Source organism: Myotis nattereri (assembly GCF_964212035.1).
Source record: "Myotis nattereri genome assembly, chromosome: 4".
NCBI lineage: Eukaryota > Metazoa > Chordata > Mammalia > Chiroptera > Vespertilionidae > Myotis > Myotis nattereri.
Genome location: NC_138079.1, coordinates 41,898,790 through 41,924,486, shown reverse-complemented (window position 1 = coordinate 41,924,486; position 25,697 = coordinate 41,898,790). Strand labels below are relative to the sequence as shown.

The following is a 25,697-nucleotide window of genomic DNA, read 5'->3' as shown; positions in this document are numbered from 1 at the left end:
GGTAATTTCCCCGTTTCACATTATGAACATTGAAGTCCCTAGAGTTAATTTTTTTAGTGTCATAGAGGTTATAAGTTACAGAGCCGGAGTTTCAGCTCAGGTCTGTCTGGCTTCAAAGCCAAGCACTTTGCACCACACCTCACTAAACATATAAGGGAGGTACATTTTAAAAGACTTCTTTTTACAGGAATCTGTGGTATGGATTGGTGCGTAAGGGATCTAAAGGCAGGGAGACCAATTTGAATGAGCAAGCAGAAGGGAGCAAAAGATTGGGAGGGACACAAAATGTTAATTATGCTTAAACCTAAGGGGGATTTTGCTTATATTCCCATACAGTTTGAAATAACTTTCATTAAACATGCACTACTTTTGCAATTTGAAAGAAGAAATTTTTTTAGTGTTTTAAATGTCAATGATGACCTGAACCAGCTTAGGCTGGTGGTAGATGGACAGAAAAGAAGGAAATGAATACAAGAGACATCAAACTTGTCAACCAGTTGTTGGAGGGCAATGAGGATGTCAACAATAACGCCAAGATTCTAAACTTGGTTACAGTGGAAGAGCACACCAAATTTTTTATTTTTTATTTTTTTATATTATGTCATTGATACTGTCAATGAGAAAGCAATATAACTGTTAAGGTCAAGTGATTATCACATCGATCAAATAACACAGCACATGTCCTTATGTAAAATGTTCTGGTTCTAATGAAATTTATTCTAACCAATTACAGGAATCTTTCTGCTAAGCACTTTTCAAACCAGACTCAGTTTTGTTTTTATTAAGACCCTTAAAAGGAAAGTCAGAAAAAAAAATATTGGAAAGAATAGTAAAACATATATAAGAGTATATAACATATTTGTATACAGTTTCGGGAACTGTTTTTTTGTTGTTGTTGTTGTTTTTTCCATGGAAGTGGTAAATAAAAGTATGTATGCATCATTTCAGATCTCTTAAAAGTATTGACAGTGAAGCTTACAGATTATATTTGGGGAGGAGAAAAAGTAGGATATTATTATTTTTTTTTAATAAATCTTTATTGTTCAGATTATTACAGTTGTTCCTCTTTTTTTCCCCCATAGCTCCCTTCCACCCGGTTCCCACCCCACCCCATGCCCTTAACCCCACTCTGTCCTCATCCATAGGTGTACGATTTGGGCCGGTCCCTCTCCTCACCCCCCCCCACCCCCTTCCTCCCAAGAATTCTCAGTCCACTCCCTTTCTCTGCCCCTGATTCTATTATATTCACCAGTTTATTCTGTTCATCACACTTTTTATTCACTTGATTTTTAGATTCACTTGTTGATAGATATGTATTTGTTATCACTTTGTTGTTCATAATTTTTATTTTTACCTTTTTCTTCTTCTTCCTCTTCTTAAAGAATACCCTTCAGCATTTCATATAATACTGGTTTGGTGGTGATGAACTCCTTTAGCTTTTCCTTATCTGTGAAGCTCTTTATCTGACCTTCAATTCTAAATGATAGCTTTGCTGGGTAGAGTAATCTTGGTTGTAGGTTCTTGGCATTCATCACTTTGAATATTTCTTGCCACTCCCTTCTGGCCTGCATGGTTTCTGTTGAGAAATCAGCTGACAGTTGTATGAGTAGTCCCTTGTAGGTAACTGTTTTTTTCTTGCTGCTTTTAATATTCTCTCTTTGTCTTTTGCCCTTGGCATTTTAATTATAATGTGTCTTGGTGTGGTCCTCTTTGGATTCCTCTTGTTTGGGGTTCTCTGTGCTTCCTGGACTTGTAAGTCTATTTCTTTCACCAGGTAGGGGAAGTTTTCTGTCATTATTTCTTCTAATAGGTTTTCAATATCTTGCTCTCTCTCTTCTTCTGGCATCCCCATAATTCGGATGTTGGCGCACTTGAAGTTGTCCCAGAGGCTTTTTACTATCTTCATATTTTTGGATTCTTTTTTCTTTTTGCTTTTCCGGTTGGGTGTTTTTTGCTTCTTTGTATTTCAGATCTTTGACTTGATTCTTGCTATCCTCTAGTCTGCTGTTGGATCTCTGTATATTATTCTTTATTTAAGTCAGTGTATGCTTAATTTCTAATTGGTCCTTTTTCATATCCTTGAGGATCTCACTAAATTTCTTGAGGTTTCTAGAATACTCTTGAGTAACCTTATAAACGTGCTTTTGAACTCTATATCCAGTAGTTTGCTTTCCTCCATTTCTTTTGTTTGTGACCTGTTTCTATGACTCCGCATTTTGGCTGCTTCTCTGTGTTAATAGAGTGGCTTTGTGCTCTAGGTGACCTATAGGGCCCAGTGGCTCAGCCTCCCCAATTACCTGAGGTGGACACTCTTGGTGCACCCCTTTGTGGGCTGTGTGCACAGTCTTCTTGTATTTAAGTCTTGAGTGCTGTTGGTATCACTGGGAGGAATTGACCACCAGGCCAGTTGGTTGTGAGGACCAGCTGTGTCTACAATGGGAGAACTGCTGTGCTGGAGACACCCTTATGGAGCAGGACTTGCTTCAGTGGAGTTTTGGTGCTCACTGAGTCTGCCCCCTGTGTGTGTCGCTTATGGATATGCAGAGTTGTACTCTAGTATGGTCTCACTCTGACCACTGGGTACACTGGCTCTTGGATCTCTAAGGAGGTGCAAGGTCAGCCACTGCTTGAGGCCACCCAGCAGGAGCTACAGAGAGGTCTGCAGATTCCTACTCTTTGTTGGGGTTTGGAAGTGCCCAGATGAGGCCCAGCTGTGAAGCAATGCAGGCTGCTGTCTAGGTCCGCAGCTTTTGGAAGCTTTGGAGCTCTTTGACCCAGCTGCAGTTTGTTAAGTTTTAGATTGCAAAAGAACAGGCCATTCATATGTAAAAGCCTCTGTGCACAGCTTGGGTGGGGTTGTAAATTGTGTGGGGTGGGGTCTCAGGGAGTCATCAGGGCGGGGCAAACAGCAATGGCTGCCAGCCTGCTCCGCCTAGGAGAGGCCCTGGGGTCTCTGTGTCCTGCAGCCCTTTGCAGGAACAATGATCACTGCAAGCACCTCTGTGAGAAAGCTGCCCTCACGTTCCGCCCTGATGCCAGACAGTCTAGTTTCTCCCTGTATGAGTTTGGGTCCCCGAAGTCTCGCCCTGAACTGGAGTTTAAAGCAATTGGGAGCTTGTATCTCCCTCCCAATTGAAAAAGAAAATAGTGTACCCAGTTGCCAGCCCGTTTCCGTGCACACCTCCGTACCTCTGCACTTCCGCACCTCCTACCAGCTTCAATGCACTTTCTCTTTCCTTCTAGTTGTAGAATTTCCACTCGGCCAGCCTTCCCATGGTTCTGGATGATGTCCGTTTTGTCTTTTAGTTGTATTTTTGATGTGGTTGTGCAAGGCAGCAAGTACAAGTGTGTACCTATGCCGCCATCTTGGTTCCTCTCTAGTAGGATATAATTATAAAGTAATTTCCTCTTCATCTCAACACCAATGTAAATTGAATACATTCTATACCAGAGTGTCAGCAAATGTTGTAAAAGGCAAGATAATAATTTCAGCCCTGCAGGCGCTAACTACTGAGCTCTGCCATTCTAATACCAAGGCAGTCATAAACAATGTATAACTGATTGAATGTGGCTGTGTTTCAATGAAACTTTATTTATAGACATTGACATTGGGATTTCATATGACTTTAGTGTCACAAAAAATGTTATTTTTCTTTTTTCCAATCATTTAAAAATGCAGAAACCATTCTTTGTTTACAGGCTATATAACAACAGGCAGTGGACTAAATTTTATCCACTGGTGTAGTTTCCTGGCTCCTGCTTAACACCATCCATGAAGTAAGATACTTATTAAATGTCAGTTGGCTCTTTCTGCAAGTATATTTTTTATAATGTATATTATTACCAAAATAAAAGGTAAAAAACAGTTTCATGTTTTCCAGAATATATATTGACTACTAAAATAAAATATAAGGAATTATCATAAGTATTTTCTAGAATACCTAAATTTACATATGCTGGGGTGGGCAAAAGTAGATTTACAGTTCTGAGTACACAAAACGTGGAATTTATTCTTGTGTTATTATTTACATTACAACTATAAACCTACTTTTGACCACCCCTGTGTAAGGAGGAAGTTATTTTGGGGTTATAAACCATTTATTTAAAGTAATATTTGATGGGAGATTGAAATCTATTTCTTTGAGTCTATGTTTATCATTATAGGTAAGAGTTAAACACATTTGCACTTTGATTTTTTTTTAAAATACATTTTATTGATTTTAGAGAGGAAAGGAGAGGGAGAAAGAGATAGAAACATCAATGATAAGAGAGAATTATTGAGTGACTGCCTCCTGCACGCCCCCTACTGGGGATCAAGCCTGCAACCCAGGCATGTGCCCTTGGCTGGAATCGAACCCGGACCCTTCAGTCTGCAGGCCAACACTCTATCCATTGAGCCAAACCAGCCAGGGCCACTTTGATCTTTTTTTAATCCTATACTAAGTACTAGGCCCAATACTATGGATTAAAGGTAAAATAGACTCACTTTCTATAATTTACTGGGTAAATAAGACAATACTGTAGCTTCCTGCATTGCAGCTCTATCAGTTGAGACACACATTTGATTTTAAAAATCCCAATTTTAAAGATGAAACTGTATCTCTGGTCATTTTTGTAAATCACATATCTAAATAGATATGCTATAAAATAAATAAAACAAAGCTAGATACAAAGAGGGCCTTTTATGTACTGCAGATCTTCATATTTTTTAAGTCCAAAACCAGAATACATTGAAAATACGTAGAAATGATTAAGCGACTAACTATGGATTAAAGCATAAAAGGCTGGAAAACATTGTTTCATAAAGCTTTACATGGATATGTCAGCTTTGAAATAATAATGCAGACATTGGGCAAGGTTTATTCTTAGTCACCTACTTGATATTCTGTGTTTTATTTTTCAATTCTCATTTAAATTTTATAATTCAATCATTTGGAGCAGCTATGTTCAAAAGAAGTTTTACAACTTTAATCTTAATAATCTCAAAAAAAAGCAGACATGCTATGTCATAAAATAACTATTAGTGACTAGTTTGTATCCTATAAATCTAACTTGAGTTGATAATATGGTCCATTACCAGCTAACTGCACAGAGTATTTTTCATTTTACACTCTTCAGTTACTTTTTAGTGAAGTGTTAAAAAATATGAAGCTTTTCTCCTCTCTAAAATTGCATGCTGTCTGTCTGTTATTAGGGAGATAACAGCTCTTATAAATGTTTCAGTAAGCGCTAAGTAGACAGTTATGTGCACTCTCATTCCACGCTTATTTGCTTACTGTAATAAACTGATAAAATATGTGTGGTTTGTCTCTGTGTATCTACAGGCATCATGAGTCACATAGATTTCCTTTAGAAATAATGTTGTGTCTGCAAAATTGATTGGTTATTTTCATAAACCATCTAAAGATACACAAACGGGTTTTATTATTTAAACATATGCTGTGTAAAGATTTGTAGAGGATTACCTCATTCTTACTTGATGCTTTCTGTTCAGTTAACTCCAGAAGGAGGCTTTTTATTTTAGAGTTATTACAGTTACTGAACTAATTACCTCCTCAAGGAACGTAGTGAGGATGGCCCATATTATTTACTTATAATGCAGCTAGATTTTTACTTCTTTGAACATTAGCAGTTAAATAATTAAATCAAAACTAATGTTTTCAAATATTGTCTTTCCTACTATCCTCTTTATACAAGTTTTAATATTTAATGGGAAATAATGCTGTTACCTAAAGCTAGATGTTTTGGGAATTAGTGTTTGTATCATAGGAGTCTTTCTAGCTAATGTTTTTCTTTGTGTGTGCTTTCAAGAAATATGGCACTTGTTCCTTTTTCTTTTTTACAATCCTATATAATAAAAGGCTAATATGCAAATTGTCCCCTTGACCAGGAGTTTGGCCAGGGGGCAGGGCCGGCCAGCCAACCGCCCGCATCCCCTCCCCACGGCCAGCCTGGCTGATTGGCCCCAATTGGGGCGGGGCGGCCGGACCCCACTTGTGCATGAATTCGTTCATCAGGCCACTAGTTATATAAAATAGAAAATTTCTAGTCAGGTCATATCCTAAAACCAACAAATATTAATATTGATAATCTCCACCTGTCATCACAGATGCTCTGTAAGACTAATATTTTTAGAAACTGTTATAATTGAACACTCGGCATCTATTAAAGTATAGTTATGACCAACACTAGAGCTATAGTATCTATAAATCTCTGTAATCATTTAAAAAAGTAAAATTATGCTTTGATTTTGAAAAGGGATACAATTATGTTTTATACAATTGAACATAAAAATGGGGAATAAGTGGGGAGGCAGATCAACATCCTATATAATAAAAGGCTAATCTACGAATTGTCCCCTGGGGAGTTCAGCTCACCAGTTCGACCACTCGCTATGATGTGTGCTGACCACCAGGGGGTGGTGTGGAATGAAGGAAGGCCCCAGCCGACAGCCAGAGGAAGGAAGGCCCCGATTGGCCCTGATAGCCGGCCAGGCCTAGGGACCCTACCCGTGCATGAATTTCGGGCCTCTGATAATAAATACGAAAATTACATATTATTTTTAGCTGAACAGTATGGCAAGACTAAGGCCACAGACATTAGAGTTTTAAATCTCAGAATTTTAGCCATTTGAGAGAGTCTGGATCGACTTCCCAGGTCCCAAACCCATAAATCCTCAGAAAGGGACACACCAGGCCTTGTTCCCATTTCTGAACAAATTAACCGTGGCCAGGTCATGAGGTGGCATGAGAACATGCCAGCTTCATCAGGAACTGAACACAGCAAGGTTCCTAGAAGATGGCAGGGTGTGCTGAGCAGACAGTTCCATACTTACTGCTACAGGGAAGAAGGCCGACACTGAGTCTCCAAACAGGTCGGAGCAGCCCTGAACATTGTATTCCTATTCTTCAGTGTCACAGAACTGACTTGACTCTTCCTTGTCAGCTCTCAGAACACATCATGATCCTTCAGAAATCCATAGATATAGTTGACCGGGTGATAACATGGACTTTCATAAAGGAAGTCAAAAGAAAAAAAAAATAGTTTCTACTCTGTAGTGTCTTTAGCAAAGCCACTAGCTCATATGGTGCCGTTGTATAGACTCCAAAATGGCAACCCTTGATTCTAAGCTGGAATTTAAGCTCACATACACCCCTCAGTCAGGTGCCATTGCACAGCTGTATATATATGATAGATAGCCCTATTAAGTGTTAATGTAGCTATTTGCAGTAAGTGGATCTGGGAATGTTGAGTGACCAAAAAAAGGGGTGGGGGGGTATTAAGAACTGTGAAGGGTATGAGATGTTACCTACTTGCAAGATAACAGGTTAGCCTGAGACAATTTCACAGATACCTATAGAGAACACAGGTCAGTTGATTACTCACAGCAATGCAGTGGCCTGTTGTGGCAGAATAACACCATCTGCGTAGCTTCTATGGCAGGGGTGGGCAAACTTTTTGACTCGAGGGTCACAATGGGTTCTTAAACTGGACCGGAGGGCCGGAACAAAAGCATGGATGGAGTGTTTGTGTGAACTAATATAAATTCAAAGTAAACATCATTACATAAAAGGGTACGGTCTTTTTTTTTTTTTTTTTTTTTTAGTTTTATTCATTTCAAACGGGCCGGATCCAGCCCGCGGGCCGTAGTTTGCCCACGGCTGTTCTATGGGGTGACACGATAAAGGCCAGATGGTGACTGCACATGCAGTGTGTTGCTTTACACACCAAGAGGAACCAGCGTATAGAAGATCCGAGACTTTTATAAAGGGCTATTAGCAAACCTGTCTTACTTTTGCCCCAGAGAGAGGAATTTACCTGTTTCCAAAGGCTGTTTGCTATACAAACATCCTTGAAAAAAATTGTCAGGAGCAAAGTAGTTAATGCCTTTGTTCAGAAAACATGCAGAAATATGAGACCTGTGGAGAATTGTTCCCTGTTGATAGGGCAAGGAAGGGGAGAAGCAAGGGTGTAACATTGTGCCCCTAGAACAGGGGTGAGCATACTTTTTTGGTAAAGGGTCCAGATAGGGAATATGTTAGCTTTGCAGTGACTCAGTTCTACCATTGAACGGCAGCCATCGACAACATGTAAGAGAACGAGTATGGCTGTGCCAGCAAAACTCGATAAAATGCCATATTTGGGCTTGTGGGCTGTGTTTGCTGACCCCTGCCCAAGATCAGTTTTGCTCAAACTTGTTAAATCTCTACCTTTTTTCCCAAAACTGTCATTTGCACAATCCAAATCTAGGTCATTCTATAATTAACTTACGATGTATGTGTTTTTTTACATTTATGAAATTTATTTATGTTTATAAAATATGAAGTCGGAAAAGCCATTCACACTGTTTAGTATCTTAGAATACAAGCATCCACAGATCATATATATGTTTCTGGAATATAGGTATCTAATCAGATGTACAAAATATTGAACTAAAATCTTGCTTTCCTGTCAGGATTAATTGTATTAGCCATGGGAAATGGTGAAGGATTTATGGAGTCTACTGGGTTTATTGAACAAAATGTCAGGTGTAGTTGATCTAGATACTAGAGGGGGTTGGCTTAATATGACTTGTATGAACTTAGAAAGCAGATTTTTTTTAAAAAAAAACACAAACCTTTTCAGTTAGCTTCTTTCTGTAGATAAAAAAGAAGTATATATTATTAGCACAAAGTGCCAGGTGTGATGCTACTTATTGTAGAAGAGGAATAGAACTCTGTATTATCACACGTAACCTTTCAAGATTGTCAGGAAGGACATTTTTAATGTTGAATTCAGTGCTTCTTGAACTTGGTTGAGTGCGGGAAAATGAGTAGAGAGAATCATACTGTTTGTCTTCCTTTGCACATCTTTTTAACTATTATAATAAAGGTGCAGAAGTTTGAGACAAGGTAGAAAAAAGCACAGATATTAAGGGCATGTTTCCCAGGGTTAGATTGAGAGAGAGACTCAATACAACCAAGACATGTTGATAGCTCTTAAATGACTTCAGGCGTGGCGTACCTACTCAGCACCTTATGATATTTGGATTGCTGATTCCTGGCTGCTTGTAAACTGAACCCCTGCTTCTGTCCTGCTTTTCTCATTCTACTGTACACTTGCCTCCCTCCAACTTTCAGCTTTATTTCCCCATATATGTTGCCCAAGCTTTCATGAGTTTTTTTCACTTCTTAAAATTTTTCAATTACAGTTAGCATACAATATATTAATTTCATGTGTACAACATAGTAATTAAGACACTTGTATAACTTATGAAGTGATGTCCCTGATAAATCTAGTACCCGTCAGACACATACATCATTATTGCAATATTATTGACTATATTCCCTATGCTGTACTTTACATCCACATGACTGGCTGTATCAACATGTATTTAAGGAGATAATGAAAACTGTGTCCCTGGAACAACGAAGGGAAAAAAAACAACACTAAGATGGTTACCTTTTCCAATATGCTTATTTATTTAAGAGAATAAACATAAGAAACTGAAATATATAATTATCTATTTAAGGGCTTATGTTTAAAGTTGATTGTCATAGCCTCAGTGACATGGGAATTTATGGGAAGAAAAGATTTTTTTGCTGAGTGTAAATCTATAAATATATTATGTATATACGGTATACTCGTGTAAACTTACACACATGTTCTCTATCCATTTGCTTATTTTTATGATGCCCACTCTAAGAGTGAATGTTTACTGCTAAGGTTTGCTGTTTTAGGTTGTGCTAATCACCACCACCACCACCTCCCATCCCCACCCACACCCCCGAATTTGTGAAGGAAATAGAACTTAGTGTGTGCATTGAAACAGAAGAGTTTTGAAAATAATTTTTCTATAAGGAAAAGAACCTACACTTAAAAGTGAAAGTGCTTTGAAAACTTAAAATACTAGACTATTGTTATTATCATCAAACAGCCAAAATAGGACACATAGGCCAGTTGTTTATTACTTTATATAGCCAAAATTTAAAATTTACCTAAGTATTTATTAGGTTATATTTTAAATTGTCCACCCGTACGGATTAAACTTTTGGAAAAGGAATACTATACTTTAATGATGCTTTGAAGACACTCTCTATCATTTAGTATATATGATATTTAACTTTTGGATTTTTGTGGATGAATCTTAATTTATTATTAACTAGAGGCCCGGTGCACAAAATTTGTGCACTCAGGGATGGGGGTCCCTCAGCCTGGCCTGCACCCTCTCGCAGTCCGGTAGCCCTCAGGGGATATCCGATTGCCAGGGACAGGCCTAAGCCGTCAGTCGGACATCCTTAGTGCTGCCTCAGAGGAGGGAGAGGCTCCCACCACCACCGCTGCACTCGCTAGTCATGAGCCTGGCTTCTGGCTGAGCGGCGCTCCCCCTGTGGGAGCGCACTGACCACTAGGGGGCAGCTCCTGCATTGAGCGTCTGCCCCCTGGTGGTCAGTGTGTGTCATAGTGACCGGTCATTCTGCCATTTGGTCAGTTTGCATTTTAGCCTTTTATTAAATAGGATGAGGTTTTAATGTCATCAGATGTCAGTGGCATAGTGAACATGTTGAATAGATTAATATGCACTTTCACACTTATAATAGAAAACCTAGTTTGGGAGAGCTCTTGTTAGGAAATAGTCTTGATTAGGCTTGGTTAATTACAAATTGATTTAAAAAAAAAAACTTGGCCATGTCAGGTCAAGCCACATGCAATACTTCTGCTTTGAGTGGAAAGATAGCCAGGACATGAGTTTAGAATGGATTATTTCTTCATTTACTATGCTGCCTCTGATTTCATTCAAGATTGAGCAGAGAATTTAACTAAAGAAATCTAAAGTTCAGTGGACGGGTAAAGAGATGATTAGGCAAGAAAATACTGGGCAATAGAGGGAAGAGGAATAGAGATGTTTTGTTTTGCCAAATAATTTAATCATATTGTAGGGTTATAAGAAATAAAAAAATGTGATGCTGGGTTAATACCTCAATCAAGGCCCAAAATTATCTCCCAGGTACATAAATAATTAGAATGTTTGTACTTTAAGGTCATTGAGGAACGGCTAACATTAAGTCATGTACAGGGGTCAGGGAAAATATTTTTTTAAAAATCATGTACATACTATTGGTTAAGTATTTATAGAAGAGTACTTCAATATGGAGTCAGTAGGCTACATCAATTTCACTGAATTTGAAAAAAAAAAAGAAAAAAAAGAAAGCTTTAGAAGAAAATGGAAGTGCAGAAGTTACCTGATCTCAAAGTAGGGAAGATCTTTTTAATCACTAAAGCAAGGGAAGAAACCACCTTAAAGGAGGTCATAGTCTTCCATTTACAGTGAAAGAAACTCAAGGTGAAAAAAGTTCAAGGACTCAGGATTGGAAATGAAGGTACAAAATGTTCATTACTGGCAAGTAAGACTGTCTTACAGTTCAAAGACTGAGAAAATCAACTGATAAATTATTAAAACTAATTTTAAAATTAGCAAAATGTTCAAATATAGTGTACCTAGGAAAAACTAACAAAAAACTTTATAAACTCTAAAATAAAAAATATATTTATATAACTGAGATTCTCTTATTAGACATATTTTCAAAATATTTATGTCTGCAGAGTACAGAAAAATTAATAGTTTTGAAGACATTTACTTCACAAAAAACTTATGACTTAATTACCTATGTGTGATGTTCTGCTAATGTTATTGTGGTTTATGTAATACTTTAGGGAAAGCAAGAGTTAATGTTAGAAATTTTTGCATATTTTCTAAGAGAATTATTAAATATGTTTACTAATTCATTTTTTTCCTTCTTTTTCCAACTTGCAATAGGTCAGTACTCCTGTCTTTGTACCAATGAAAACTCATGTGCTGCTTCATCGCATGAGTGGGAAAGGACTAGCTGCCCATTACTTCTTTTCAAGACAGCCTTGCATTTTTGGTGATAAGATGGTCTCTGTACAAATAACACTGAATAATACTACAGATCGAAAGATCGAAAATATCCACATCGGAGAAAAAAAACTTCCTACAGGCATGGAAATGCATGTTTTTAATCCAATAGGTAAATATTCTCATTTAAAATTTGAACTATATTTGATAATTAAATGTGTTCATTTTAAAAGTAGATACATATTTTATTGATATTAGCATACTCAGTTTGATTGTTTTTCCCCTTTTAAACCAAATTTATACAAAATAAAAATAAAAAACATTTCTTTGCCCTTAGTATTCACAGAAGGATAGGTCTGAAAAATCAAAATTGCCTCCCGCTTTACCTAGCTGCATCATCTTCCTCCTACCTCTCTATTTCAGTCTCATTCCTGATTTTAGACTATCTTTATTATTATAGACCTGCCATTCCCTGTTTCCTTTCACATTCCCTGTTTTCACATTTCCATTACCTGTTTTCCTTTCCTGATTTTAGACTATCTTTATTATTGTAGACCCCCCCTTCCCTGTTTCCTTTCACATCCCATAAATTGAAAAGTGAAGGGTGTGAAGAATGGAAGATTATATAGTATATTGCTTATCTTCCTTTCCACACATATAATATATACTAGCCCAGAGTATATTACTGGTGTTTATACACATCATGTTTTAAAAATATTTTAATCTGTTGCCACTATTTAAAACTCAAGATTTTTTTATACATTTTTTAAAAACCAACCCAGAAATTTCATTTTTGTTGGAATAAAACATGCTATGGCAGTACTGGGTCTTTATTCCCACACTAGAGGCCCGGTGCACAAAATTTGTGCATGGAGGGGGGGGTTTCCCTCAACTCAGCCTGCACCCACTCCAATCGGGGACCCCTCAGGGGATGTCCGACCGCCGGTGTAGGCCTGATCCCTGTGGGCGGTTGGACACCCCTCTCACAATCTGGTACTGCTGGCTACTAACCACTCACCTGCCTGCCTGCCTGCCTGCCTGATCGCCCCTAACTGCCTTTTCCTGCCTGCTTGATCTCCCCTTACTGCCCTCCCCTGCTGGCCTGATCTCACCCCAACTGCCCTTCCCTGCCGGCCTGATCTTGCCCCTAACTGCTCTCCCCTGCTGGCCTGATCACTCCTAACTGCCCTCCCCTGTCGGTCTGATCTCACCTCCAACTGCCCTTCCCTGCTGGCCTGATCGCCCCTAACTGCCTCTGCCTGCCTGATCACCTCTAACGGCCCTCCCCTGAAGGCCTGATCTCACCCCCAACTGCCCTCCTCTGCCAGCCAATTTGGTTCTGATTGGTCAGTTTCTATGCCAGTCAGCATCAAAAGCTCCTCCTCCTAGGAAGCCATTGGCTCCTCACAGTTGACCCAGATTTGATTCTGATTGGTCAGTTTCTATACCAGTCAGCATCTCTGGGCCTATCAACGGGGCCTGATTAGAAAGGTGGGGCTGATCAGCAGCCCCTATGGAGGCCTGGAGAGAAATGGAGGCATGGCTGTTGGCCATGCCAGGAGAGAAAGAGAGGCAAGTTCTGATCAACGTCTGCCACAGAGGCTACAGATCAGACCTTGCCCCTCTCTCTGCAGGCTTCTCTCCAGGCCTGATCCACAGCGCCCTAGGCAGTCAGTGCTGGGTCGGGGCATCAGCAGCGGCCCCAGTCAGTGCTGGGTCGCCACAGCAACCCAGCACTGACTTCCGGTCTGGTCGAGCCTTCGGTCATACGACCCTGGCTCTTTATAGATATTATATAGATACTATGCGACCAGCGGTGTAGAGGGGCTGTCCCTCCAACGCAGCATGTGTTCTGGGTTGCCTCAGTGGCCCGTACATGATATTGTCTGACCAGATGTCATCTATTTCCATTTTTAAGTACTGTATCAAAAATATACCTTTTAAAAATTAAGTGTTACAATTGTATGTCTTACTTTGAGTTTAAAATAGGATAATAATTAGAATGTCTCTGTTTCTATTTTGTGTAAGTGGAGACAACACTAAAGTTTTGTTCAGAGAAGCTTCAGGCTTTCAGTTTAAAGTAATATAAGGTTGTCCTGATCAGGGCACATGCCTGGGTTGCAGGCTCGATTCCAAGTAGGGGTGTGCAGGAGGCAGCCGATCCATGATTCTCTCTCATCATTGATGTTTCTTTCTCTCTCCCTCTCCCTTCCTCTCTGAAATCAATAAAAACAAATTTTAAAAGTAATTAAGGTTTCTATCATTGAATCCTTGAAATATATAATCAGAAAGTTCCAAATACTATCTATTTATAAGTTTTAGTGAGCAAAGCCTTTTGACCAAACTGTGCCTTCTTTCTCATTATTTCACATAGCCATTCTGTTTGTTCATCTTAACCTGAGCTCTTTGACATTGTTGAATCCTCTTATATACTTTTCATAGTCATTCATTCAGTAAAGAAGTCATTCTTTGTGTTATGTTTTTACACAAAGGAATAAACCACTTTATAATAGATGGAATATGTTAGATTTTTATAAGTAAGCAATGTAGAGATAGAGTAAGGTGATTCAGACACACTTATTACTCTTTATTTAAAAAAATAATTTGGTAATCAAGACACCATTTAAAGAATACAGTGTCCTTATTTTTAATTTTTTGTAAAGTTAATATATGTAAATATATTAATATAGTAACATATTCTTTATTATTTTGTGAGTATCACAATTTGTTTTGATTGCTTAAAATTAAGCCTTTTTTACCTAGTTAAAAAATTAAGAAGTGTCAAGCAGCTGATAGATAAATTGTCTGAAGGTTGAAAATGTTATCCAAAGGTTAAAACAGTAGAACAGTATTAACATTTCTTTGTGCTGGCACAGTGAGTCAATGACTTGAACTTTTGCTGGCCTATGTGGAATAAAAGAAATAAATATAATAAATTTCATAGTATGGCCCTAACACAGAAATAAAATATGAACATATACCATTGCCTCAGTACTAGTAGTGGGCTTTTTTTTCCTTAGGCACATTTTATGACTATAATGTTTCATTCATTTCACTGGCATTTATTGAATTATCCTCAAGATACAGAGTTCTTTCCCATGCAGTAGATATTTGTATATAATACTACCTAGTCTCTTTTATCAATAGATTATAGTGGAGTTACTCCAAAAACATCTTAAAACTGCAACAAAAACAAATACTGTATTTTCATGTTTTGTGAAATAAGGCAGCTAAGATAATTGTTTTATTTAATAAGCACATATACATATAGTAATGAGCTCGGCATATTTCTTGTTGTTTTTAAACTTTATTTATTTTTCCCCATAAACCATTTATCCCTTCTATGCCCTCTTCCACCTCCACCCACCCCACCTCTCCCCCACAGCAGATTTCTTATTTGTCACCAATCTATTTTATATTCATGTTTAATATGTGATGACTATTGTCTGAATTTTACCCTGCCTTTGAAGTGTGAAACTGAATTCCTTGCAAGAATATTAGGCATAATGTGACATTTCCCCCAGAGAGACCAGTATATAAGAGATGTAAAACAGACACACAAAGAGAGAGTAGCCTTAGGCTGTTCAGTGACTGTTCAGTGACTTTATGTTAACAGTTGACACGTTTGAAGTCAGCTAAGATTTCACTAGTTACTGTACAGTTGTCACATCAAAGTAGATGGCATCTGTGTGATTTCATTTTTCATGATTAATGGTGTGGTGTAGTAGAACCTATGTTTTTCAGCCATTTCTATCTAACTCTCTCATGTATATAGTAGAGATCCAGAGAAGTATCCAAATTAAGACACCTGAAAGGGTAGACTTCTCCAATGTAGTAGGCTTCAAATATTATGAGCATTCATTATATGAATAATTTTATGCTGATGACTTTGTTCCTGAAGCATTTATATAATAAAACATACCATTGATCATGAGCTGTCCTTCAGGATTAGCATGGCACTAAACTCCCACTTAATTATCTCAAGACTGAAAATGATACCAAACTGTGTCAAAGAGTGCTATCAACAAGACATTTTGAGAACTGTCACTTTGTCAAATGAAATACAGAGGTACATGATTTGAGAGATCTAAATCATTAATGCCATTATGTTATGGAGATGACAGCATACGCTAGTGTGGTATTCGGCTACAGACTAGATCAGACCCTAGTATATGATGGCACAGAACAAAGCAGTAGGATTCACTAAAGGATAGTCTTGAACAGTGTGACTGACAGAGCTGTGAACTGATAGGTGTAGCTTTAGGAAAAATGAAGAAAAAAAAAAAGTATCATTATAGTTATGTATTCAACAGTAATACCTATTTGCCAAAGATTTTGGCAGCAAGTCTGGTACTTGCACAGCATCCTGGTCAATGTTAAATTTACAAACTAATGAAATTCAGCATCAAACAAGTACCCTCTTATACTGCCTAGTCTTCATCGAGACTATAAGACATAAATATACTTCTTGATATAATAAGCTTATTGAATTCTTTTGTTCCATCTATACCATCTTCTCTGTTATTGTTAACATTTAATGGCAAATCATATTTTTGAACAAGCCCTAGGATAGTTACAGTCTACTGGATTAGAGTGTGTCTGCTAAAATACTTCTATCTAATAAGATATATACAGAATAGCTACAGAGTAGCTAAATATAAAGCTACTGTATAGTATGACTGTACTTAACACTGAAGACTTTTAGCAAAGTGATAATCAAAAGTGGATGGTTTTTATTTAAATACTAGAGGCCCGGTGCACGGATTCATGCACCAGTGGGGTCCCTTGGCCTGTCCTGCACCCTCTCGCAATCCTGGACCCCTCGGGGGATGTTGGACTGCTGGTTTCAGTCTGATCCCTGCAGGCCAGGCCGAGGAATCTCACCAGTGCATGAATCCATTCACTGAGCCTCTAGTATGCATATAAGATCTTTGGTTAATCTCTTCCTGCCTTCCCTCCTCCCCCTTCCCTTTGAGATTCATCAGTCTCTTCTATGTTTCCATGCCTGTGCATTGAGTGTCTTCCCTCAGTGGTCAGTGCACATCATAGTTAAGGGTAAAATGGTCGTTTAGGCTTTTATATATATAAGTATAACATATGCATAAATATTTATACTAAGAAGGTATATATTTAATTTCTCCATTATTCTTCTAATGTACAGCCAGACTTTGGAATCACAAAAAGAATAAAATTTTGTTATGGTCTTAAGTTTTATCATTGTTAGCTGAAAAACATTAGTGTTGTACGTATATTGGACTTACCATTTGTTCCTATAATGACAGTTGTCTTGGTTATTTTCTGAATACAACAAATTAATTTCTTCCAGTTTTGCTTTAATTTGCATTTCTAAATTTTTGTATTTTGATTTTTTTCCAGTGGAAATTTGAAACATTGTTTAAAATTTACTTTTTTATATCTAGATAAATATTCCATAGTTTTGAATGCATAATTTCTTAAAAGCACCCATAGTTCATTACAGTTCTTTCACACAGGACTAAATTTGTTTCCCTTTCACCTTCAATGCCTATAAAGATAATATTGTAAAACATACATTCTCAGGATGAGATATGTTTCTGAAATGATATAACATGTTCATTGAAATATATGCAGAATTAAGTATAAAAAAGAAAACTTTCAAGCAGAATAGTGAAATTACTTTGTAATTTGTTTTAATATTCTTAGTTTGAAAGTGCTCTTATAAACCATCATTAAATTTGACCATTTTGTCTAAACTACACGCATTATATAAGTTTTCAGTATTTACTTGGCCTCTTTTTCACCTCCTCCGTGTATTCATGTCTAAATTATCTAATTTCCTAGAATCTCTTGAGCCTGAGGTATCCATTACTGTTTCAGTGGGTATTGACTTCTGTGATTCCACTCAGACTGCCAGTTTCCAGTTGTGGTAAGTTCAATTGTTTTTCTGTATTTTCTATTTCCTGTGAAGGATAGCAGATCAAAACTTGGCTTTCAACAGCTTTTTTTCTTTGAGAGACAAAACATTTAAACAAATGTGCCTTTCTTTGGCAATGGTTAGACTACCATGCAGTAGTTGTATGAATTGTGTACAATGTATGTTTAGTATTTGTTATACAACTAGCCATTACAGTCTGCCATATGTGATTGAAATTTACAGTTTGTTGGTCAAAGTAAGAAGCTACTGCTAAATAATATTTTCACTTCTTCTAACTCTACAGTTTTGGAATATTCAGGAGAAAATTGATGAGGAAAATTCAGGAGAAATTTAAAAAAACCTTTAATATTACTGAATAGCCCAGAGAAGGTATCTTTTTAAACATCTAATATGTTATCTTAAACTTCTTAAGTGGAGATTTATTCTGTCAGTACTTAAAACCCATACATTTTTCCCTTTTTACTTTAATTTACAAACTATTTTGATAAAATTTAAAAGAACACTTATGCAGTTGGCAAAGGTTTCAAACAGGTGAATATTATTCAAAAGAGCTTTTTCTAGGATTGAGTTTTGTCATTGTTTTTATATGTGTTATACATTTCTTTTTTTTTTTAAATATATTTTATTGAGTTTTTACAGAGAGGAAAGGAGAGAGATAGAGAGTTAGAAACATCGATGAGAGAGAAACATCGACCAGCTGCCTCCTGTACACTCCCCACTGGGGATGTGCCCGCAACCCAGGTACATGCCCTTGACCGGAATCGAACCTAGGACCTTTCAGTCCGCAGGCCGACGCTCTATCCACTGAGCCAAACCGGTCTCGGCGTGTTATACATTTCTAATGAAATCCAAAAACTATTAGCAAATTAGTACAGAGTTTATATTCATGCATCTTTAAGAATTATCTTTGAACTCTTTTGTATTTTCCTGGTCTAGGATATAATTTCTTATTTTGATTTGAGGTTGCTCTGTTTTTATTCTAAAAAGAATTGGGACATTTTATTTAAGTTTTAACTTGCTTAAAGCAGTATTTGTTATGATAAAAAATCTCCAAGTTTAGGAAACAGACATTTTAAAACAAGTTTATATTTAAATATAGTCAACCTTTCTATTTCATATGCCTTTTTATTTTTCCAGTAATTCAGACCTAATATTGTACCATTTATTGCTGAGAACCTACAATGATGAATATAAGCAATGTAGCATAACACATTGATTTTATGCAGATCATCACCTTTATGTTTTGGGAGGTCTGCTATATTAGTGATATATAAAAACTGATTACTTTTCCCAACATTGTCTAGTAATTGTTTATTATTTTTCTATTAGACAACACAGATCAATATTACTGAGCACAAGACTATGAGTAACATCACTCTAAATAGATTTGCCTCCAGCGCCAGAGGTACATTCATTTTAATGATTTTGACAATGTGAGCCCAATGACAAAGCTCATGCACCAAGTTAGGGCAAAATTAAGAACTAAAATAATTCTTTTTTTCTTATCAAGTTATCTAAAGAACATTTTATATTTCTGTGTAATGAAGGTGGTTTTTTTAAACTATGTTTTTATTACAAAGATTTCCTCTGTAGTCCTTTGGGTGAGATTTGCATTTTGTCTTTCACAATTAACTAAATACCTTTAAAGATAAATATGTAGGTAGTGTTTGATTCTTATCTTACATTGAAGAGTGTGTATATAAACCGTTTTTTCTCAATTTCTCTTAAACTAATTTTAGGAAAATGATGAATGTATTTTACAAAGAAAATAGCCTTCGTTATTTTAAGCATGTACATTAGTATGTTTTGCTGTTGTGAAGGTAAAAGTTAATTATGTACTTTAGATTTTATTAAGCACATAAGGATACTAGATCAAAAATTATTTTGTGTGTATGTTCCAAAAAGAACACTTTGTCTTGGATCAAATGTAATTGATCCTGAAGCAGTGTAATCACAATTACTCACTTTCTTAATTGGCCTGCCCAAAATCAGAAAATGGAAACCGATCGACAGTGTTTAAATCAATAGCTTCATAGTAGTGCTAGTGGGGGTAGGGAGATAGTGGTAATGAGTAGATCAATTAGTCTTAGATGCCAATCACTGACTGTGCCTTTTGCATAGTAAATAGCACTTTTTGCTTAGTGATGTGTGCTGTATTAGTCTTGGTTCAATAAAAAGTGGGGGGGGGGAGGCAAGAATGGCTAATATTGAATTTTTTCTTGAAATACATAATACAAATCAATACGTTAAATTATGGGTAATAAAAGCATATTTGATAAGAAACCTTCAGAAATTTCGAGAACATGGACTATAAGTCTTTCAGGTAGACTTCTGTTTATAAAAGAAAGGGAACAAGAGTAAATAATCCTACTCCTAATCCTACTTCCAGATTCATTCTAAATCTATAGTTATACGACACATACAGATAGGTAGGTAGATAGATAGTTAGATAGATGATAGGTAAAATTATCATATGGAGCTATATAGTTATCCGGATACTTGATGTGTTAATGTCTCTTTGCTTTGCATTTTAAATGGTCATCAAATTAAATCCTTGATTAAATTTATTGAGATTGAAAATGTGTATAATATACAGAAATGTATCTCTCTAAAAGTAGATGCACTGCATAAACAGTTCTTATCTTTGTGATCAGCAGATATTAATGTATTAGCTAGTATGAAAAGAATGTGGTTTGACTCAAGTTAGAGGGCTGAGCTCTAGCATCCACCCCTCTTTTTGCCCAAAATCTATGAAAAAGACAGAAAATTCAATTTTCAAAAGAGAATGAGCATTAAAGAAAGAAAACCATTAGCTGTCCAGAAATTGTGAAGAATTATTAGCACAATTTGAATTATTAGAAGGCAAATGAGAGCCGATAAACAATAACAGAGAAAATAAAAACCATAGAGCCAACCCTCATGGGAGAAAAATTACTGCAATGGTAAGAACAAATCTGGCAGAATATCAAGCACAAAATGAACAAGTGAAAAGAAAAGTTAGGGTACAAAAGTCATTGGGAAATTAAAGAATTGCTTCCAACCTCCAGTTCTCCAACTTGACCCCTAGCAGCAGTAATATACACATTTAATTGCAAACATAAGAATTGTACTGCAAGGAAAGTGAACTGCTTGTCAGGAAGGGTGTTGGTGTGGATATGGGAGTCTAAAGGAACAGCAGGGTTTGAATTTGTGGGAAGGAGGCAGGGATGGTTTGAGATGAGATGAAACTCAGTTGTATCTAATAGAGTAATATTCTCAAACCCTCTACCACTAGGGTAAATCCAATATTACATCTGTTGATGAAGAGATAAGGTCATTGCCTACTCGCCTTCCAATTTATTGAGTCCATGCCACCAGTCATCTCATCTACTTAAGTCCAGTCAGCCCACCAGGAGAGAGGAGACCCATAGTGGTAATACTCACTAATATGTGTAAGTGCTAGAAGAAATTGACAAAGCCATGATAATCGTAATTTTAATAACTCATCAGAAAATGACAAATCAGAAAAAGATAGATATATAGATAGACATACAGGTACATATAGCTATATATACAAACACACAAAATTTCAATAATTCGGTTATCAAGCCTGATCTAACATAATTATTATGTTTCCAAATAATTCCTTGTTTTCTGAATACAGAAAGTACATATTTTCTTAAAAGACAGAATGTACAAAAAAAGAGTGAGAGAAACTATGGGCTGATGTGATTTTAAAAAAAGAAGACACATAGGAAAGATTAGAAAAGAGAAAGGAGATAAAACAGATCTTCTAAATTACAAAATAATATTATGTACACTTCTATACCAATAAATTGGAATATTTAGATGAAATGGTTTCCTAGAAAAGTATAAATTATGAATAAAAAAGTTAAATGGTATCAGAACTTCAAAAAAGAAATAATCTCTACATTATTTAAACTTTTCTAGAACAAAGAAAAAGAAGGGAAGCATCCATGTCATTCTGTAAGGCTAGTATCACCCTGATTTTAAAACCCAAGGATAGCTCATAAATGTGCATGCCACTTGGGGTTGTAAATGCAAAAGACTTTGGGCCATACAACTTACCTCTCACTGCATAAAATATCGGAAGCATTCTCTTTTAAGTCAGAAAAGCAAAACAAGGTTACCTACTCTCAACACTATTTCCCATTATAATGAAGTTCTACCCAATATGGAAAGACAAGTAAAAACAGAGCAGTGGTTCTCAACCTGTGGGTCGCGACCCCTTTGGGGGTCAAACGACCCTTTCACAGGTGTCGCCTACAACCATCGGAAAACACATATATAATTACATATTGTTTTTGTGATTAATCACTATGCTTTAATTATGCTCAATTTGTAACAATGAAAATACATCCTGCATATCAGATATTTACATTATGATTCATAACAGTAGCAAAATTAACAGTTATGAAGTAGCAATGAAAATAATTTTATAGTTGGGGGTCACCACAACATGAGGAACTGTATTAAAGGGCCGCAGCATTAGGAAGGTTGAGAACCACTGAGTTAAAGGTGTAAATCCTAGAAAGACGGGGACAAAATTATCATTTTATTTAACATAATTATCAACCCAGAAATCATAGTATCAACAGAAAATCTATTTTTAAGCTAATGAGTTTAGAAATGTGTATGTGATTATATGAAAATCTTTAACATTTCTATATAGTAGGAATAACCAGTTTTAAAACATGAATAAAATTATTTACAAGAACAACAAATTTAACCCAGTGGTCCTCTAACTTTTTAATTGTGTACATTTACACAATTTACATTAAAATCTTTCTTCTGTGTACTCCCTAGATGTATAAATGTATTTTTAAATTACATGTGTATATCTCTTACTGTGCTAACATGTGCATACTAAAATATGTTCAGAAAAAAAAACAGAACTTCAAAAGGAATGAGAAAAAATAATTAGTAGGTTTTTTCTCAATGGCTTTTCTTTGCCAGAGCAGACCCTTGTGCTTTCCACTTTGGAGAACACTGGTTTTTCCAGCCATTTGAAGCTGAAGCTTTATATTTAACACTAAATTAGTTCACTATGTGTATTTCATGTACATCTGTGTATCTATCCATTTACTCTTTCATCCGCCTTTACGTATTTCTCTTAGCCTCCCACTGCATTGGGTGTGTTCCCAGCCTCAGTGCTTCTGTCTTAACCACCCCTTCTCTATTGTTTTCAGAAGTTCCCTCCTCCATTCCAGGTCTGACCCGTTCACTTCCCCCTTGTGCTCTTAATCCCAACCTCCTCTCCTCCTCTTAAGTCTTAAGACCTTGCTCTATACAGGGGTCCTCAAACTTTTTAAACAGGGGGCCAGCCGAAACCGGTTTGGCTCAGTGGATAGAGCGTCGGCCTGGGGACTGAAAGGTCCCAGGTTCGATTCTGGTCAAGGGCATGTACCTGGGTTGCGGGCACGTCCCCAGTAGGAGATGTGCCGGAGGCAGCTGATCGATGATTCTCTCTCATCGATGTTTCTAACTCTCTATCTCTCTCCCTTCCTCTCTGTAAAAAATCAATAAAATATATTTTAAAAAAATAAATAAAATAAAGTAAAAATAAACGGGGGGCCAGTTCACTGTCCCTCAGACCGTTGGAGCGCTGGACAATAGTTTAAAAACAAACTAAAACAAATTCCTATGCACACTGCACATATCTTATTTTGAAGTAAAAAAAAAAACAAAATGGGAACAAATACAATATTTGTATTTGCATGTGGCCCGCGGGCCGTAGTTTGAGGACCCCAGCATCAGCTATGCTTTGTTTCTTCCTCCTCACTGGCTCTTTCCCCTCAGCCTTTGAACATGTTCAGGTTTCCTGAAGCATTCTTCTCTGCCTCTGCCGCAGGGAGCTTCTGCTGCTTTTGACTGCCAATGTCCCCATTTGCCCTTCAACTCCCTGAATCCCAAGTTCCTCCTCCAACCTGTTCGGCCTTGCTAAGGTCAGCAGTTACTCTTGCTGCTTCTTATCCCTCCCTGTAGTATCTGGCACACCTTTTCTTCCTGTCCACTCTTTCCCGGTCTCTTCTGCAACTTGCACTTCTTCCATTTTTACTTCAATGCAGGTCTTCCCCAGGTTTCCTTACCCTTTTTCTCGGTATATCCCCTTTCCCTGTGTGACCTTAACTACTGATAAGGCTTCAGCTCTTCACTGTTTCACTCACGTTTCTTCCAGACTCATGTATACTGCCCTTGCCTCCTTCCTGAGTTTTAAGATGTATTTCCAGTGATCTGCTAAATATCTCTTCCTGAGTAACTCAGTGGTGCTCAAAATATAATGTGATATAATATAATATCTTAAAACAAATTAATTTTTGTTTAATCCCCCAAACTCTGCTTCTTCAGTAGTTGTCATCCTCCCAATGTTCACATTAGAAGGTTCAGAGTCTCTTTCTCCCACCCATCACCGGATCTGCCCCTTTAACTCTCAGATCCTCCCCTGTTCCCCTGCTCAGTGCTCCCCACCTAGGGAAACAGCCTTGTGTAGAGGAGTATGAATATATATGTGTCAGACCTTGGAATAGAATAAGCCTGGGGCCAGGCCCCAGTGCTGACACTTACTAGCTGTGTGACCTTGGACATATTGTTTAATTATCAGTAAATTGGAGGTAACAGAAGCTACCTCTTAAAGTCATTGTTAGGATTTACTAAATAAAATGCACAGTCAGTGCTAAAACAAACAAACACACACACAAACACACACACACACACACACACCCTGCCTAGACTACTAAATTAGATCCCTAACTGATCTACCTGCCTTGGGTTTCTCCTCTATTCCACCATACACATTGCCACCAGAGTTTCTGAAATACAAATAGGATCATTTATTTTCCTATGTCAAAAGTCCCTATTGCTTCAGGAAACACTGAAACAGCTTTGTCTTAAGTTATATGAGTAAAGAAGTCATACACTTTGTCATACAGATCAGGACACTAGAGAATGAAAGGTGTCATTAACTGAAAAGGACTCCAGGACAACCGTCATAAACTGCCGTGGGCAAACTGGGACTAATGGTTATGCTGTATAAGACACTCTACAGTGTGCCCAGCCTCATCTCTTGACACTCCACACTGCTCACCATTCCCAAAGCACAGGGTTAGAATGTCTAGAACAGTGGTCGGCAAACCGCGGCTCTCGAGCCACATGCGGCTCTTTGGCCTCTTGAGTGTGGCTCTTCTGCAAAATACCACGTGCGGGCGCGCACGTACATTGCGATTGAAACTTCGTGGCCTATGCGCAGAAGTCGGTTTTCGGAAAGGAGACGAAACAAGTATACCAGACAAGTGTAGATGGGAGAGTTGGAAGGGGTTGACCTCAGCGAACATACCTCAATCAGGTTGAGGACGTTTTTAGCAAAGGCCAGCTTAGGAGTACCCTAATTAAGTTAATAACAATGTACCTACCTATATAGTTTAAGTTTAAAAAATTTGGCTCTAAAAAGAAATTTCAATTGTTGTACTGTTGATATTTGGCTCTGTTGACTAATGAGTTTGCTGACCACTGGTCTAGAACGCCCCTCTCCCTCCTCTCAGAAATAGACTACCTCCACTTCTTGCAGAATTAATCAGTCCCTCTTCCATGGACTGTAACCCTCCCCACATATCTCTAATGGAGCACTTACCATCCTGTTACAAACGCATCTCTCACTGGACTTGTGAACTTCAAGGGCCAATCTCGTTTGTCTTTAAATCCCATGTACTTGCATAGTAGAGGGGATCGAGTTTGTAGTCAGTACATTTTATTGAGTTAATAAATAGGGTTTATTGTTTTGCCTTGGGCAATCCACATGTGAATAATTCAAAACATTCTTTAATATTATTCTAGTCTTTACTCCATAAAAATAAGAGCCAGCTTACAAAAATAAAATATGTGATAGCATAAAATAAAAATGGATATCTTTCTTTTTTCATATTACATTAT

General features: G+C 37.3%; 1 protein-coding gene across 3 annotated transcripts in view; it reads left to right on the top strand.

The window, feature by feature from the left end:
* The window catches only part of AP3B1 (adaptor related protein complex 3 subunit beta 1), a gene marked incomplete at its 3' end in the record, with an annotated part of 192,857 nt that overhangs the window by 148,144 nt on the left and 19,016 nt on the right, over positions 1 to 25,697 (top strand). For all 3 annotated transcript variants that reach the window (XR_013995856.1, XM_081088790.1, XM_081088791.1), the window contains exons 23-24: positions 11,798 to 12,029; positions 17,678 to 17,762. Coding sequence is in view for 2 of the 3 variants with exons in the window: in XM_081088790.1 (XP_080944916.1) it covers positions 11,798 to 12,029; positions 17,678 to 17,762 (317 nt within the window). The remainder of the gene's footprint in view (positions 1 to 11,797; positions 12,030 to 17,677; positions 17,763 to 25,697) is intronic.